Source organism: Chrysochloris asiatica, unplaced genomic scaffold, assembly GCF_000296735.1.
Source record: "Chrysochloris asiatica unplaced genomic scaffold, ChrAsi1.0 scaffold00289, whole genome shotgun sequence".
Taxonomy (NCBI): domain Eukaryota; kingdom Metazoa; phylum Chordata; class Mammalia; order Afrosoricida; family Chrysochloridae; genus Chrysochloris; species Chrysochloris asiatica.
Window position 1 is genome coordinate 375,614 of NW_006408807.1, and position 18,167 is coordinate 393,780.

Genomic DNA, 18,167 nt, shown 5'->3' on the forward strand with positions numbered 1-18,167 from the left:
GTTAGTTCCTGTGTACAGTTTTGAACAAGAGGAACTCGATCTTTGCCTTTAGACTCAATTACACCAGTTAATACGATAAAGGGTGATGGATGCTCTGATACACGAAGAACAGATTATGGTAGGAGTCAGAATGAGTCTGTCGGGTCAAAGACAGCCTCTCATCCAATGGGATGGTATTGCGAGGCCTGGAGAATGAGTCAGTTAGCTAGATGAAGAGAGGGAAACGGGATGAAGTAGGAAACTCTTCCAGAAGTTTGGGGGTCCATAGAATGAACGTGGAAGAGTAGTTAAGGGATGGGCTGCAAAGGTCATCTCATGCTGGGCCTGGCTAAGGACTTTCAACTTCACTCATAGAGGTAGTAACGAGAAGTCAGTGAAAGGTTTTAGGTAGGTGAGTTACTTGGTCAGGCTTTCTTTTGTGTGTGTGTGGTGGCAGGGTGTGGCTTTGAGTGGTTTCTGACTCTAGTGACCTTTGTATAGGATTTTGGAGGAGCAGCTGGTGGGCTGCAGGTCAAACCAATCTCGTGGTCCAGGGTCCAGTGCTTATTAGAGCACCACACTAGGACTAGCCTGTGGCCAGTATGTGGAAAATCAAGAACAGATTGAAAGGGAGCAGAAGTGGAAGGCAAAGACTAAATAGTTGAAGTAGGAGATAATGGTGGCTTAGATTTGAATGTGGGTTTTAGATTCAGAAGAGAACAGAAGAATTGTGTATGTGCTGGAGATAACAGATGTGGTAGTTGATACGGTAAACATGATTGATGCTGTGGAAACAGATGAGATTATATAAAACATGTAGAGAGAATTAAAGGAGACACTTAGTAAGGTGCGTCTGACTCAAGCCATGGTATTTTCAATAACCTCATATGCATGTAAAAGCTGGACAGTGAATAAGGAAGACTGTAGAAGAATTGATGCTTTTGAATTATGGTGTTGGAGAAGAATATTGAAAGTGCCATGGGCTGCCAAAAGAACCAATAGATCCGTTTTGGAAGAAGTGTAGACAGAGTGCTCCTTGGAGGCCAGGATGGCCAAACTTAGTCTCTCATACTTTAGACATATTGTCAGGATGGACCAGTTGCTGGAGAAGGATATCATGTTTGGTAAGGTAGTCGTTGTTGTTGTCAGGTGCCATCAAGTCGGAACCGACTCATAGCGACCCCATGCACAGCAGGACGAAACAATGTCCGATCAGCCACCACTCATCTGTCTGTCGTGCTGTGGTGGTCTGAGTTGCTGTGATTCTGAGGGCTATGCCACCGGTGTTTTAAATAACCAGCAGGGTCACCCATGGTGGAAAGGTTTCAGATGAGCTACAAAACAAAGACAGACTAGGAAGAAAGAGTGACAAACTACTTCCGAATCGCTAGTCACTGAAAACTCTATGCATAGCGGAGAAACATTGTCAGATATAGGACTGGAAGGTGGTAAGGTAGAGGGTCAGAGAAAAAGAGGAAGACTCCCAGTGAGATGGATTGGCCAAGTGGCAGCATCAATGGTCTCAAGCGTGGCAACAATAGTGAGGTTGGCCCAGGACCGGAAAGTGTTTCATTCTGTTGTGCATAGGGTTGCTATGAGTTGGTACCGACTCGATGGCACCAAACAACAACAACATGGAGGGTCAGAGAAACAGAGGAAGACCCCCAGCAAGATGGATTGGAAAATTGGCAGCATCAATGGGCTTGAGTGTGGCAACAATTGTGAGGTTGGCCCAGGATCGGGCAGTGTTAAGTTCTGTTGTGCATAGAATCTCTAGGAGTAGGTACCAATTCGATTGCACCTAACAACAACAAAGTAAGGGTCTTTGCAAACATCAGCATTTAAGGGTAGACCGAAGAGGAGCAACCAGAGAGGTAGGAAAGCTTGGCCTCTGTTTTGTCATCCAGAGAAGGGAGCATTTTGATAAGAATGCTAGGACCAACATGTAAGAATGTGCGCAGAGGTCAGGTAGTCCTCTAGGGAGTGGTGCATACTTAGTTCTTTCCAGACTTAGAGGTAGTGGGGAGCAAACTTGAGTTCAAATCCTTAAATATGAGCAGGATCTGTCATATAAATCAGGGAGAGAAAGACTTAGAGAGGCAGAGACTATGATGTGAGAGCAAGGCTGCCTCAGCCAGTTGAAGCTGAAAAGGTGGGATCATGGATAAACTTGAGTTCCCTTTTAAAGACTTTGGTCTTTATTCTGTGAGTATGGGGAGCCATTATAAGTAGGAGAATACTGTTTGATTAGTATTTTCGAAAGGATGGCTTAGGCTTTTGGACTTTTCTGACTGCAGTCCACAGTGTAAACTTTTTCTGGTTGTTGTTAAGTGTCGTTGAGTTGATTGTGAGTCACAGAGACCCTGTATAGGGTTTCTTGTCCTGGTATGGCACTATAGGATAAGCACTGGACTGTAAAGTCAGTTTGAATGGAAAGGTCAGCAGTTAAAACTCACCAGCCGCTCCTTGGAAACCCTACACAGGGTCACTATGAGTCAGAACTGAATCGATGGCAGTTAATAACAACAAAGGAGAAATAGGTGACGTAGGTACATGGATATTTACTCAGCATTTAAAAGTGTGTATTCTTCTTAACGGGTCTATTTGTAACCCTGCAGAACACAACCTTCTGTTAACACTGTCATGGGGGAATGATTTTACCCTGCTAGGTCATTATGGTAGCTTCCTTTTTATGTTAAAACTAAATAGAGGTTTTCTCCCGATTCTTTCCAGGGATGGTCCAAGTCTAGGCAGGGATGGTGGAGTTGGAACTGGCTGGTCCCCCGTTTCCTCGACCATCAGTTAGGATCAGTGCAGTTAGGAGAAGCCTCAGACTTCTTTCCTCATCTTAAAACTTCACCACTGTCTGATATTCTCTGGCCTCACCACATACCTCCTTGCTGCTGCTGCAGGAAGGAGACTGGGCTTGGGGTGTTTCTTTGATACTCAGTTGAATTTAACTGCATGTATGTGTACCTTTTACCCCTGGTGGCACTATGAGTTAGGTGTTGGATTGCTATCTGCAAGGTCAGAGGTTCAAACCCACTAGCTGCATTATAAGAGAATGTTGAAGCTGTCTCCTCTTATAAAGATTTACAGTCTTTTGTAATCCGTACTTGGTTGGTTGCTAGAGTCAGTATTGACTTTTGGCAAAGGGCTTGGGTTTTGGTATAGTGGCTAATTGAATAATTTGCTCATTGAAATACTATGATTACTGGTGATGTTACTGATTAAACTATGTATAAATGGTTGGAAATTAGGATAAAATTGGAGAGCCATTGATTTCAGTGGAAAAGGAGATTGGTGTGAAAATTTGGTCAAGTGTCTACTTTCTGTGGCGTACTTCATATTTCCTTGCATTGATAAAACTGTTGAATTTCCTTGGAAGGAAATGTTGTCAACTTAGTTTTATAGGTGAGAGGATAGGCTCAAAGAAGTGAAATAACTTAACTATGGCAGTAGTGGAATCCTGGTAGTGTCGTGGGCTACACGTTGGGCTGTTAACTACTACAAGGTCAGCAGTTCAAATCCACCAGTGGCAGTGCAGGAGATAGATGAGGCTTTCTGCTCACATGAAGATTTACAGCCTCAGAAACCTGCAGGTTTTCTGTATAGAGTTTCTATTAGTTGGACCCGACTCGACAGCATACAACCATCACTGCCGCCAGCAAGGTAATGTTGGTGTTTCCACCTGTTATGAATCAGAAGCGACCTGATAGCACCTAACAACAACAACAGTAAATATCTGAGCAAAGGTTTCAATCCAAGATTATTTGATTGGATTATCTTTTTCTTTATACCCTACTGCCTTACTTAGCGTCCTGCTTATGAGTTGGGCTGCTAAACTCAAGGTCAGCTGTATGAAACTACCAGCCGTTCTGTCTGAGAAAGATGAGACTTTCTGCTCCCAGAAAAGATTTACAGCCTGGGAAACCCTCTGCAGGGTCGGAATCTACTCCATGGCACACAGCCACATGGTTATTATTAACAGTAAGAAACCCCAGGAAACCTCTATGATTTTATGCTTACTTTAGTGATGAGAAGGTGTCCTGTTGGCACACTGGGTTAAGCATTGGGTTGCTATGCACAAGATTGGCAATTAAATTCCGCCTACCATTCCTTGGGAGAAAGACAAATCTGTCTGTTCCCATAAAGATTTGCAGTCTTGGAAACTCTGTCAAACAATTTTGTTATGTCCTGTAGGGTCACTGAGTTGGAATCGATTCAAAGGCAGTGGGTTCAGGTTTTTTGGTTTTAGGTGCAAGAGGGAACATTCTTCAAAACAGCTTTATGTGATGTGTTAGGAAAGAAAATCCTTGGATGACTGAGCAGTGGTAGTGGAAAGAGAAAACTTCTTGTGCAGGCTTCCTTTCTGTCCCTAATGTGAGCATAAAACCACACAAAGGTTTCCTGAGGCTTCTGACTTTCAATAGTAACCATAGCAAACAAAAAGGGAGCCAATAGGAACCGAACCAAAAAGATATAAGATCTGGAGTCAAATATTTAGGATTGAAATATTTGCTCAGATACTTAGACTAGTACCACCCTTGTTGAGGTATTTCATGTCTTTGAATCTGTATTTTCTAACATATAAAAGAAAATACAAAATTTTCTCACTAGAAGTCCTAGTGTGAGGCTGTAGGATAAGCACTGGACCGCAAGGCCAGCTTGAATCTCAAGGGTGGTGGTTCAAACCCACCAGCCACTTCTCTGAAATCCTATATAGGGTTGCTATGATTTGGAACCAACTCAATAGCACTTAACAACAAACAACAACAAAAATGGAGGCTAATACACACTTCCAAGGGTTCTGTGAATTAATGAGAGAGGGAAAAAACAAACTTTTTTTCTTCTGGGGCCTTCAGAAGGAAAGATAGATTGCCTGGACTGAGAAACTATTAGCAGGAAACATGGCTTCCTCATCTCTTGCTTCTCCTCCTTTTTTGGGCCTCAGGAATCAGAATTGCAAGTGTCAAGGCTGCAGGATAGAGCCCTCTTGCTGACCTGCACTGGAACACTGAGAATGCATTCGGAAATGTTGTGTGTAGTTGTTGGGTTCTGTAGTGTCTTGTGTATGTTAGGAACAGTGGTATTGTGAAGTATCTAATATTGCTTCTAGCTGTGGTCTGTTTCTGTCCTGCTGGGCCTGGAGAAGAGACTGATAGGATGACATGATTCCACTGTGGGTGTTAGCAGAGTTCATTGTCATTGTAAAAACTGAAAACTCTTGCATGGGTTTTAAAATGAAAGAAAAAAAGATGATGATTCCTTTTCTGGGGACTTCAGAAGGAAAGAAAGACTGCCTGAACTGAAAACGTCTCAAAAGCAGGATGGCGATCTCGCTACCATTGAAGAAGAAGAGCCAGGAGTGGAGATCTTTGGACCCTGGAGATCCCTGCAGATTGAAGCGCCTCTGCCCAGGAATGGAAAGCTGTGATGTCAGAGGAGTGGCAGAGAAGGAGCCACAGCAGTGGACTTCTCAGCCCCTGGACCAAGAGAAGCTGACTGACTTTAGGCAGAAGCTTACTTGTAGAGTTGGGTGTCTCCAGACACTTAAGTAGTGGGGGGTGTTTGCTGACCTATGGAGCTAGAGCCGATGGCCTTCAGGTTGAAGCTTAGGGTGGAGTGGTGTGTCCTATGGCATTGATCAGCAGCTGACTGGAACAGCTATGCCCTGAGCATTTCAAACCATGAATTGTAACCTGTTAACTTCTTTAATAAACGGCTATGACTGGGAATATGGTGTCTGAGTCCTGTGTGGCCATTGCAGTGGATTATCAAACTCAGTTGAGGAGTAGAGAGGGTTGTGTAAGGAATAGTTGGTGGTTCATTTTTTGCAGGAACCTAGTCATTATAAAAGGAGCTCTGGTGGCGTAGTGGTAATGAATAGGGCTGTGAACTGCAAGGTCAGCAGTTCGAAACTACCAGTTGTTCCGTGGGGGAAACATGAGGCTTTCTGCTCCCGTAAAGATTTACAACCTTGGAAACCCTGTATAGGGTCGCTATGAATCGGAACCGACCCAATGACACATAATCAACCAAACAGTCACTGTTTGGAGTCCTGGTGTGGAGCTGTGGGTTAATGTGCCAGACCACAAAGCTGTTTGAACTGCAAGATTGGCGGTTTGAGCTCACCAGCTGCTCCTCGGAAACCCTACACAGGATTGCTATGGGTCGGAGTCAGCTCAACTGCCCTTTACAACAAGTCGTCGTATGGACTCCTAGTGTGGCACTGTCAGATCAGTACTGGACTGTGAGCCTCAAGGTCGGTGGTTCAAACCTACCAGCTGCTCCTTGGAAAGTCTATACAGAGTCGCTGTGAGTTGGAGCCAACTTACCAGCATTTAGCAATGACAATGACAACAGTCATTGTATAATATCTAGTGATTACATTTGAGGTAAAATATGTTTTAAACTGACTCAGAAATAAGCTTTTTGGCTACTGCTGGTTTATAGTTGGAGAGTTTTCCTGACCTGTACTTGCACTGTTTGATATAGAACTGATTTGCAGTTAAATCAGTTCTGACCCATAGTGATCCTAAAGGACCTGATGACCCCGTAGGCTTTCCAAGGCTGTCATCTTTACAGAAACAAGGTACCCCATCTTTTGCTGAGCAGTTGGAAGGTCTGAATCACTAACCTTTCAGTTGGCAACTGAATGCTTACCCACTGTGCCCCCAGAGCTCCTCGTGTTTGATATAAGATATGACTATAGAAAAAGTTAGAGACTCAACTGATTCATCTTCGTATTCCATTTTGACTGAAGCTGCCTTTTTCTTTAAAACCTGGTTTGTTGCAGGAGCAGCTACTTAGTAAAATCACTAAAGTGATAGTATTTTGCAGAAAATATCAGTCTCACTATACTTTTGTTAGAAGCTTTTTAAAAAATACTAACCAAATATTTATGCTAATTGGAATATTACTATTTCATGGCAGTTATAAGTTATATGCACTGGAATATGTTTCTGGTATAAAATTCTCTCCAAACATGAAATGCATTTTACTTTTGCCGTCATCTCAGTGATAAATAGCGTGTTGATTTTCACGTTGGGCTCAGAATGTATTTTGAGAAATGTTTTGGTGTTTGAGAAACTAGGTAAAGAAGAACAAGACTATGACTTGAGAAAGGGCCTAGATTCTTACACTGCACTTTGAAGAGTTGTTGTTGTTAGGTGCCATCGAGTCGGTCCTGACTCATAGCGACCTTATGCACAGCAGAACAAAACACTGCCCGATCCTGCCTGGGCCAACCTCACTACTGTTGCCACACTTGAGTCCGTCAATGCTGCGACTTGGCCAGTCCGTTTTCCGGCACTATATCCAACAGTGTTTCTATGCTGTTCATTCACAAGGTTTTCAGTGACTAAATAATCAGAAGTGGTTTGTTACTCCTTCTTCCTAGTCTGTCTTTGTCTGGAAGCTCATCCATGGAGAATATTTAAGATTTTTGTTTTCTTTTAAAATGTTATACAAGCATACCTCGCTTTACGACATCTTGCTTTATTGTGCCTCGCAGATACTGTGCCATCTACAAATTGAAGGTTTGTGTCTATGCATTGTCGATCAAGTCTGTTGACACCATTTTTCTAACAGATGTGTTCACTTCATGTCTCTGTGTCAGATTTTGGTAATTTCCCCCATACTTCAAACATAATTCTATTACACACTTACTAGACTACAGTCAGCTAATGTAAAAATAACTTTTATATGCACTAGGAAGCCAAAACATTCATGTGACTCACTTTATTGTAGTTTTTGCTTTATTATAGTGGTCTGGAACCAAAGTTTCCAACTCCCTGAGGTATACTTGTATTCACTTAATCCATTATTAAATTTTGTCAGCACCCTTATCTAATGCTCATATGAAGTAGCATTTGCGCTTATTTATGTTGCATCTTTCTCTCCTGAACCATCTATTTTACTTCTACTACTGCTTGTGGATCATTTATGACTAGTTATCTCTTTGACATCTCAAACTTAACGTGTTCAGGATTCACCTCATTGTATTTTGCCCAAACTCAGTTCTCCTATATTTCTACTTAATGTTGCCATCAACCTTAATGTCCTCTTTAACATCAGTCATTGTGAGTCTGCAATTGCTCTCACTTCTCCATTTTTACCCAACATTCTCACAGGAACTAGTTTTGTTCTTTGGCCAGTAGTATTCCAACCTGGTTGATCGTCAGAATAATTAAAAAAAAAAAAAAAATACAGATTCCAACCCATCACATACAAGGATATTCAAAAAGTTTGTGGAAAAATGTAATGAAAAGCTAATGTAAATTGCCAGGAACTTTTGGAAGCTTTCTTGTTAACTCCATCGCGCACACATGGATTCTGGTTCAGTAGAACTGGAATGAGGCCCTGGGATACTTATATTATTAGCCTTCTGTTGATTTGATTGGTTTTAGAACCACTGGCTTCCATTCCTAGCTTTGGAACTGGTTTCTGACAGTAGGTTTTTTCTTCTCACCCCTCAGCTTTGCCGTATATGTTACACATGATTGAGGCCTCTAGATCTTAATTCTAGAATCATGATTTCCAGTACTTTTTTATACTTTTATGGATCATTCAAGGATTTCTGCTATATGGTCCTACCTGATTTTAAACCGTATTTTCTATTGCTTTATTTTTGAATTCTTTATACTTCTCTACCATTGGTGATTTTGCCTGTGACTTAGTGTAGTGATTACAAGTCAAGTTGCTAACCTTAGGGTTAGCAGTTTGAAACTACCAGCTGCTCCACAGGAGAAAGATGAGGCTTTCTGCTCCCATAAAGATTTACAGCCCCGAAAATCCTGTACAGAGTCTCTATGAGTTGGAACCGACTCGGTGCCACACCACCACCACCACCACTACATCCTCATTCATCAAGGCAAAATTCAAATGCCACCTCTTCTAGGAAATGTTACCAATTATTCTCCCTCATGCTTCTTCCCTTAGAACCGAGAAAGTCTTTCCCTCAGAAACACCTTAATTCCTTATCAGCATTTCTAACAGTGCTGGTAATTTACTGAATACCTATCATATACTGGTTAGTGCATTAAACACTGTACATGAGTTAATTGAAACCTCACAATAATCCCATGACAGGTACTGCTAATTTGCATGTTTTACAAAAGAGCAGTCTGTGATACAAAAATGACCTCTCACAGATAGAAGAAAGTAGTGGGAAAATGAGAATCTGAATCCTAGTGGCCTCATTCCAGAGCCTGTACTCGTCTCCCTGACACCATACCAACTCTTTTAGGGGTTGGACGCTTTCCTCTGTATGCCACATCTATTTTATGTGTTTGTTTCTGTCTTTCCTCCTGTTGCTTGAATGTGGAAGGAGTGTGACTAGTCTTTGCTCAAACCCATAGACTCTAGCATAATACCTTGCATATAATATATGCTATATATTTTTATCTATATAGAACTTGTCTCTATATAGGATTATATAGGGCTTCTGCTGTGACCCTGTGAATCATCACTGGACTACGAACCACAAGGTCAGCAGTTCAAACCCACCAGCTGCTCTTTGGGAACCTTATGTAGGATCACTATGAGTCTGAAATGACTTGACAGCACTTAACAGCAACCAACAGATATTTTCTGTTTGAAGGATAGATATCAAAGATAGATGAACTTTGTTATTGTTTTATTCTATTTTTTACAGTTTTCAAACAAAAGACTCTTACCAGTTGGATGGACACTAAAGGAACCAAGACTGCGGGATTAGAAAGGTATAAATAGGCCTATGTAGATAAATGAATAGTTTCTCTCATTTTTGCTTTCCCATTTTTTTCATTTATATTCTTTCAATTTGTAATACATTTTTATAGTCTGTGATGTGCCAGGGATTCTCCAATATCTTTGGAATACAGAGATGTAAGAGAATAGTGTAGTGGTGGCATAAAAACCCTTGGTTATTGGATGGTATTGTATGTTTAACAGTAAAGCTATGAATAGGTTATAGTGGTAGTTAGCATGTTAAAATGATCAGTTTTACCTGTGGGCCATTAGAAAAAACTGCACAAGGAAGTGAATGATGTCTGAGACTTGAAGGAAGCAAAGGTGTTTGCCAGGCTCACAGTTGGGGGAAGGACATTATTATAGCCCTATGTACAAAGATGTGGCATCATGAATGGGCATGATATGTGCTCAGTTTAATTATTACTGGGGCATTGTGGGGGGGGAGGTGGTGTTTGGGCCTTCTTGTACCTTAAGCTGTATTTAGTTCTTTCTATTCTTTTATAGCTTGCATAGTAAAGAAAACAACAATACGAGTGTAGAATCCATGATGAGTTCTATACAAAAAGATAATTTTTATCAACATAATATGGAAAAACTAGAAAATGTTTCTCAATTAAATCTTGCTAAATCACCCATTGAAAAAAGTACACAGTATTTAAACCAACATCAGTCTGCATCTATGTGTAAGTGGCAAAATGAAGGGAAATCTACAGAGCACCTTTTGGAAAGTGAACCTCTGACAGTAACTCTGGTACCAGAGCAATTAGGTAATGCTAATGTTGACAAGTCACCCCAAAATGATGACCACAGTGACATAGATAGTGAAGAAAATAAAGATAATCAACAATTTTTGACACCTGTGAAGCTTGCAAATGTAAAGCAGACTGCAGAAGATGAACTGAGTAGAGAAACCAAAAACAACCAGAAGTTGATCACATCTTGTCATGCTGTGGGAGATTGTGCAAGCTGTCATCCTGAAGAGATAGATTTGCCAGAGAGTCCTTTGTCAGATGTTGGTTCAGAGCACTTCATTACTGAACTGAGAAATGACAACAAATTGAATAGACAGGAAAGTAGCTTGGGGAATTTTCCCCTTGAGAAGGAAAGTGAACCCGACTCACCAATGGACGTAGATAATTCCAAAAACAGTTGCCAGGACTCAGGAGATGAAGAGACAAGTCTAGGTCTTGATGAACAGGAAGAGGGTCCTTCATCCCAAACAGGACCTATACCTTCAAGGTTTCAAGCAAGAGAAACTGACGCTGAAACTAAGAAAAGGTGCTCTACTAAGGGAGGGGAACTAAGACTACATTTTCAGTTTGAAGGTGGAGAGAGTCGTACTGGAATAAATGATTTAAATGCTAAAATATCTGGGAGAACTACAAGTCTGAATGTAGAATGCAGAAATTCTAAGCAACATGGAAAAAAGGATTCTAAAATCACTGATCATTTTCCAAGAACACCCAAAGCAGAGGACAAAAGGTAAGTTTTTCCATCAGGAGTATTTCCAATAATTCACCTTATGATTTTATTATATTTAACAAAGTTTGTTTATTGTAAAGCAAAGGAATTGTTGGATTTCCTGTTTTAACTGTCCTGGTGTGGTGCTGTGGGGTAATGTGCCAGACGGCAAAGCCGTTTGAACTGCAAGGTAGGTGGTTCAAGCTCACCAGCTGTTCCTCAGAAACCCTATACAGGGTCACTATGGGTCAGAACTGACTCGACGGCACTTAACAACAACAATTTAAACTCAAAATTTTAAGTTCTGAAAAAGATCAAAACCAGAAAACAAGAAGTAAACCAAATATTGGAATCGGATTTTTTAGTTTCAAGATCTTCTTTCTAAAATGATCAGCACATGAAAATATTGGATTGATAGTCGTTATTAGTTGCAGTCAAGTCAGTTGTGGCTCATGGAGACCCCGTGTGTGCAGAGCAGAACTGCTCCACAGGGTCTGCACGTTTTCAGAAGCTAGTTGCCAGGTCTGTGTTCAGAGGCATCGCTGGGTGGGTTTGAACCGCCAGCCTTGGGCTAGTAGGTGACCATTAACTGTTTGCATCACCCAGAGAGTCCAGATTGATGGTGTTAAGTACTGTTGAGTTGGTTAACTCATAGTAACCCAGTTTGTTCCAAGGAATGACTGGTGAGTTTGAACCACTGACCTTGTGGTTCAAATTGACCTTGCATCCTACACATAGTAGTAGGTCATTGTATATTGCATGTTTTTAGTACGCTTAACAATTCTGCCAGATGGGTGGTATTCTATCCTTTTTACAAATGAGGAAACTTAGATTTGGGTTAAGGAATGTATTGAAATCATGTAACCGTAAGTGGTAATCTGGAATTTTTGCCCAAGTCTATCTATTTACAATGCTGATGTCTTTGCTGTTAACGCATTCAGATTTTTAACACCCACTCTCAGAATCATAGTAACTGAGAGTTTTTAGCATGTGATAGAAAGTTCACTTCATTTACAATGACTGCATAGAGACCTGAGAGACAGGTGTCAGCATTTGCAGTGGACACTATGAACCATGAGCTTATTTGGTAGTGTCCGTATTCTTACGTGGTACCTTTTTCAAGGAGCTCTGGTAGCGTAGTGGTTACAAATCGGGCTATGAACTGCAAGGTCAGCAGTTCGAAACTACCAGCTGCTCTGTGGGAGAAAGATGAGGCTTTCTGCTCCCATAAAGATTTACAGCCTCGGAAACCCTGTTCAGGGTCGCTATGGGTCGGAACCGACTCGACGGCACTTAACAACAACAACAACCTTTTTCAAAAGGTGACTTTCATGGATTTGGAAATTCCTTGTACAGACTTGACAGTGAGCTCTTAGGTTTTGTTATATAAACTCTGTACTTCTTACTTTTGCTTGTAAATACAAGCGAACTGAAGATAGAGAGCAAGCTTGGTGCACTTGACAGTAAAGTTCTGGGTAGGGTTTGTATTTTTGTATCTGTGAGAATTTAGGCAATAGATAATTTTTGATTGTATTCATTTGTCTTGGCCTTAGAAAAGAACATTGTGAAGTCAAACATCAAAGAACAGAAAGGAAAATTCCTAAATACATTCCACCACACCTTTCTCCAGATAAGAAGTGGCTTGGAACTCCTATTGAGGAGATGAGAAGAATGCCTAGGTGTGGATTCCAGCTGCCTCTCTTGAAACCCTCTTGTAATCACACAGTAACTGTTCGGGTAGGTATTACCTCTTAACTAAAACGAAAGAGGACTCCGGTCTCTGAAATATCAATTTATTGTGATATTTATTAAAGTGAAAAACATACCAAGGCATAGGTAGTAGTTCTCTTTTCAGCATGCGTAGAGTACTGAGAAGCTTGCAGATTTTAGAAATACAATGATAGTTTATCTTAATACTAAAATTTAACCCAGTCCACTGTCCTTGAGTCTGTTCTGACACATAGCAACTCTATAGGGCTTTGAGATTGTAAATCTTTACGGGATCAGACATCTTTCTGCCATGGAACACCTAGTAGATTTGAACTGCTAACTTTGTGGTTGTTAGCAGTCCAACATTCATCCCATACTTACTAACAAATCAAGATGAATCATTGTCAACCGATGGTGAGATTTCATTTTTCAGTATTTTTAAGAAAACTCATTTAAAAAACAAAAACAAAACAACTTTATTGAGGTATGGGAGCCCTTGGTGGCACAGTGGTTAAGTGTGGCTACGATCCAAAAAGTTGGTGATTCAGACCAGTCACTTCAAGGGAAGATGTAGCAGTCTGCTTTTGACTTTGTAGTTCACAATCCAGTGCTCTAGTCTTGGAATTAAAGTACTGGAATGAAGTCCTTACATGAGGATTTATAGCCTTGGAAACCCTATGCAACAGTTTGATTTTGTCTTTGCTGTGAGTCCAAAGAGACTGGGTTTTTACTGAGGCATATGAAATTCACCCGTTCTAAGTGCTTGATTTTATTTTTTTAGTAAATTGACTCTGGTAGTGTTGGTGTGGAACGGTAGGATAATCAGTGAACTACTAACCTCAAGGTCAGCGATTCAAACCTGCCAGCTGCTCCTTGGAAACCCTGTGCAGGATCACTATGAGTTGAAACTGACTTGATGGCACTTTACAACAGCAGCAACCAGGCAACCATTGCCATAATCAAGTGTTAGAACATTTCCTTCATTACTGGGTTTTGACCAAGTACCCATCTCATTTATTAATTGTCTCTAAATTAGATTGTGGGGAGTGCGCTGGCTCAGTAGTATAAGTAACTGGATTGTGAACCACAAGGTTGGTGTTTTGATCCCACCAGCCACTCTGCCAGAGACGAGGCTTTCTACTTGCACAAATGTGGTGGTTGGTGTTTATGTGCCATGGAGTCGGTTCCGACTCAGAGCAACCCTGCATGGGGTTTCCAAGGCTGTAAATCTTTCTGGGCGCAGAAAGCCTCATCTTTCATCTGCGGATCAGTTGGTAGTTTCAAACTGTTGACCTTGAGGTTAGCAGCACAATTCATAACCACTACGCTTCTTGTTCCTTGCACAAACATGTACAGCCTTGGAAACACTATACAGGGTTGCTGTGAGTTGGAACTGATTTGCTTGTACTTTTCAACTACAACAATAATAGATTTCAGGGACTACATAAAAAATGACATCCATTTTGTCATACAGCTTAGTTTGCTGCTATGTGCTGTCGAGTCAGTTCCAACTCGTAGCAACTGTATGCTGTGTTTCCAAGGTTGTAATCTGTGGGAGCACAAAGACTCATCTTTCTCCTGTGGAGTAGATTCAAACTGCTAGTCATGTAGTTAGCAGCCCAATGGGTAACCCACTACTCTACCAGACTCCTTACAAATTAGTCCAGATGTGATAAAGTATTGAGAAGTTCAGATTTTTTCCCTCATATTTAGAGGTGAGATAGGTGGATAAGGTTGTTGGGTTTGAGCTGAGCTCCAAAAGATGAGCAGCAGTTTCTGAGGTAGAAAGGAAAGACAATTTCAGATAGATATATAAGCCGTATAAGAAAAGCCTGTATAGTTGAAAAGTATTTGTTTTACAAATAGAAAATAGTGACTTTCCTAGATCTTACATTCAGGTGTGGAATCTTAGAAGAGAAAACTTGAAAGTGGCTTGGACCATATCATAGAGGATTTCAGCTGCCAAGACTTGAGTTTCTAGGTGTTGAAGATCACTGAAATGTATGGACAGGCACCTTTATTTGAAATGGCCCAAATATGGAGCTCTTCCAATTGGTTGGCCAGGGAGCTGTCTTGTAAATTTTGTACTTCATTTCTTCCAGTTGCTTTAGCTTCTTTATGTTTACAAACAAGGTTCAGTGTCTCTTCTGAAATTCACTTTGATCTTTTCTTTTTTCCTATTTTTTTAGTGACCTTTTGCTTTTTTTCTGTACAGTGCATTAAATTTTTTCTTGAGATGGTCTTTAAATTCAGGTGGGATATACTCAAGGTCATATTTTGACTCTCGTGGACTTTTAAAAATTTACTTCCTCCTGAACTTGCACAGTCAGTCTCTGGCCTTGTTTTGTCTGATGATACTGAGATTTTTGGTCATTTTTTCCCACAAATGTAGTCAGTTTGATTCCTGTGTATTCGGTTTGCTGTGGTCCACATTTATACTCTCCATTTAAGTCATTAAAAAAAGGTATTTGCTAAGACTAAGGCATTGGTCTTACAGAATTCTATTGAGTGTTCTCCAGACCATATTTTTCAATTATTATTTCTCTGTTTCCAACCTTCACATTCTAATCACCAGTAATTATCATGATTGCCTGTTTGATCAATTTCTTCTTGAAATTGGTGGTGATGGTATGCCTCCGAGTTGATTCTGAATCATAGTGACCCTGTATAGGGTTTCTGAGGCTGTAAATCTCTATAGGAGCAGATATCCTCATCTTTCTCCTGTGGAGTGACAGGTAGATTCGAACTGCTGATATTTTGGTTATCAACCAGCTTGTAATCCACTACACTACCAAAGCTCTTAATTAAGTTCACTGTTGTTTTTGTTAAGTGCTGTCGAGTCGGTTCCGACCCATATCAACCCTGTGTAGGGTTTCTAAGGAGTAGCTGGTGAGTTTGAGCTGGCGACCTTGAAGTTCAAGCGGCTTTGCAGTCTGGTGCATTAACCCACAGCACCATGCTTGCCGGGGGACAGCCCCGACACACTTATTAGTGGGGGCTCACGAAGGAATGTGTGGAGTCGGCTGAAGAAAGAAATCACACGGAGTCGATGATTTGTGCTGAATTCTAATGATGATTTTTAATGATGATGATGTTTCACTAAATTTTTTCAGCTCCTTATATACCCTTACAATACACTATGATCTCATAACAATCAATTTCTTTTGAAGCATTACACAAATGATCTTGTTAAAATACCTTAATCTTTCTGACATCCTAAAATGTCAGGTTAACCTTAAAACATAATTCTAAATCTTAACTCCTATTTCTACCCTCACCTATTATTTTCCATAGATTCATTAATCACAACATGTACCTAAACATTATTTGCTATGGTAACTGACAACACAGTTGGTTCTCATGATTGATTAAACAAGAAAAACAAGAAGCATTTAAAGCTTTGTAGTTAAGAAGAAACGGAACAATTTCCTTATAACAACTTCTTTATACAAAACATCTAGTTAAATTTCTGTTTATGATCTATTACTATTCCCTTAGCCCTTAATTGCATTTTTGCTAATTTTCTAAAGGTCTTAATGTTCCTGACCGAAACTACACAGAATGTTGAATGTAATCTTAAACTTGAACTGGCAAAAACTTTAGCTGTTTTTTCCTAGTGGTGAAACTTACTGTTAGTGTGAAAAGCATTCTTTAGGACTACGCATGATTGAATGTGGTGTGAAGGTGCCTAAAAACAAGTTTCAGATCTCTAATATAATTCTTACTAAGATTCTACTGAAAACTTTCATTATAAAATCAAGAAAATTAAAAATAAGCTGATTAAAACAAAACGATAGAAACTGCAGAGTCCCCACATGAGATTCCTCCTGGGCCTTGCCTTCCAAGGGGAGACCCATTGTGGCCTTGCCTAACAATGAGCCCTTCATGCTTAGGGTCCTCCGCCGCTCTGCCCCTTGGTGACATGGCCTCTGCCACATACTAGGAGTCCTAACTGAGTTGATAGAAGTCTTCAATTTCATCATCCATGGCTTTAGTGATTGGTGTGTACATTTGAATAAGAGTGGTACTAACTGACCTTCCTTGTGGTGGTGGTGGTTCTGTTCTGTGGAGTCGGTTCCGACTCACAGTGACTCTTTATGGAAGCAGAAAGCCTCATCTGTCTTCCACGGAACAGCTGGTAGTTTCGAACTGCTGACCTTGCGGTTTGCAGCCCGATTCGTAACCACTACGCTACCAAAGCTCCTTGTAGGCATATGGATATTAGCTTATCATAGACAGTATTGTACTTCAAGATAGATCTTGATATTGCCTTTTTGATGAAGAATGCAATACCGTTCCTCTTGAATTTGTCTTTCCTGGTATAGTACTCATCTGATTTCTGATTCAAAATGGCTAATACAGTCCATTTCAACTCACTAATGCCTAGGATATCGATCTTTATGTGTTCCATTTCAATTTTGAGGACTTCAAATTTTCTACATTCCATTTATTAATGGATGTATACAGCTGTTTCCTCTCATTTTGAGTTGTGCTCCATCTGCAAATGAAGGTCCTTGAAAGCTTCCATTCACATCAATTATGGTTAATTTACTTTTAGGAGTTAACTCTAACCCTATCATATTTTGAATTCATTCCAACTTGGAGGGGCTTATATCCTGGCACTATATTTGATAGTGTTCAAAAGGTTTCCAGTGGTTTACCATTCAAAAGTGGTCTGCCTCTTCTTTTTCTTTGTCTGTCTTATATTAGAAGCTTCGCTAAAACCTGTCCACCATGGGTGGCCCTGCTGGTTTTTAAACACTGGTGGCATAGCTTTCAGCATCATAACAACACACATGCCACCATAGGATGGCAAACTGACAGATGAGTCGGGGATCAGATTAGTAAGTACTGATCATTGGTTACAAAAGCTGAAGTAATAAAAGTAAGTTACAATTTAGGTTTTTACCACTTGTCTGTCAGTTTTTCGTAAAGTGGTGGCTTGTGAGTTGTTGTGATTCTGGAAGCTATATCACGGGTGTTGTAAATACCAGCATGGTCACCCATTGTGGACAGGTTTCAGATGAGCTTCCCGCTGAAGACAGACAAGGAAGAAGTAGTGACAAACTACTGCTGAATATTTAGTCACTGAAAACCTTACGAGTGGCAGAAAACACTGTCGGATATAGTGCTGGAAAATGAGCTCCTCAGGTTGGAAGGCACTCAAAATGCGACTGGGGAAGAGCTGCCTCCTCAAAGTAGAGTTGACCATGATGACGCCTGTGGGACCTTCATTTGCTGATGGGGCACAACTCAAAATGAAGAAAAACAGCTGTAAACAT

The 18,167-nt window shown here is 40.6% G+C and overlaps 1 protein-coding gene across 4 annotated transcripts in view; it reads left to right on the forward strand.

The window, feature by feature from the left end:
- PARG (poly (ADP-ribose) glycohydrolase) overlaps positions 1-18,167 on the forward strand; it is a 244,861-nt gene that overhangs the window by 810 nt on the left and 225,884 nt on the right. For 2 of the 4 annotated variants that reach the window (XM_006874597.1, XM_006874598.1), the window contains exons 2-4: positions 9,638-9,704; positions 10,219-11,196; positions 12,729-12,912. In XM_006874597.1, coding sequence (XP_006874659.1) covers positions 9,638-9,704; positions 10,219-11,196; positions 12,729-12,912 — 1,229 coding nt within the window. The remainder of the gene's footprint in view (positions 1-9,637; positions 9,705-10,218; positions 11,197-12,728; positions 12,913-18,167) is intronic. The other 2 variants (XM_006874599.1, XM_006874600.1) reach the window with 1 other exon arrangement.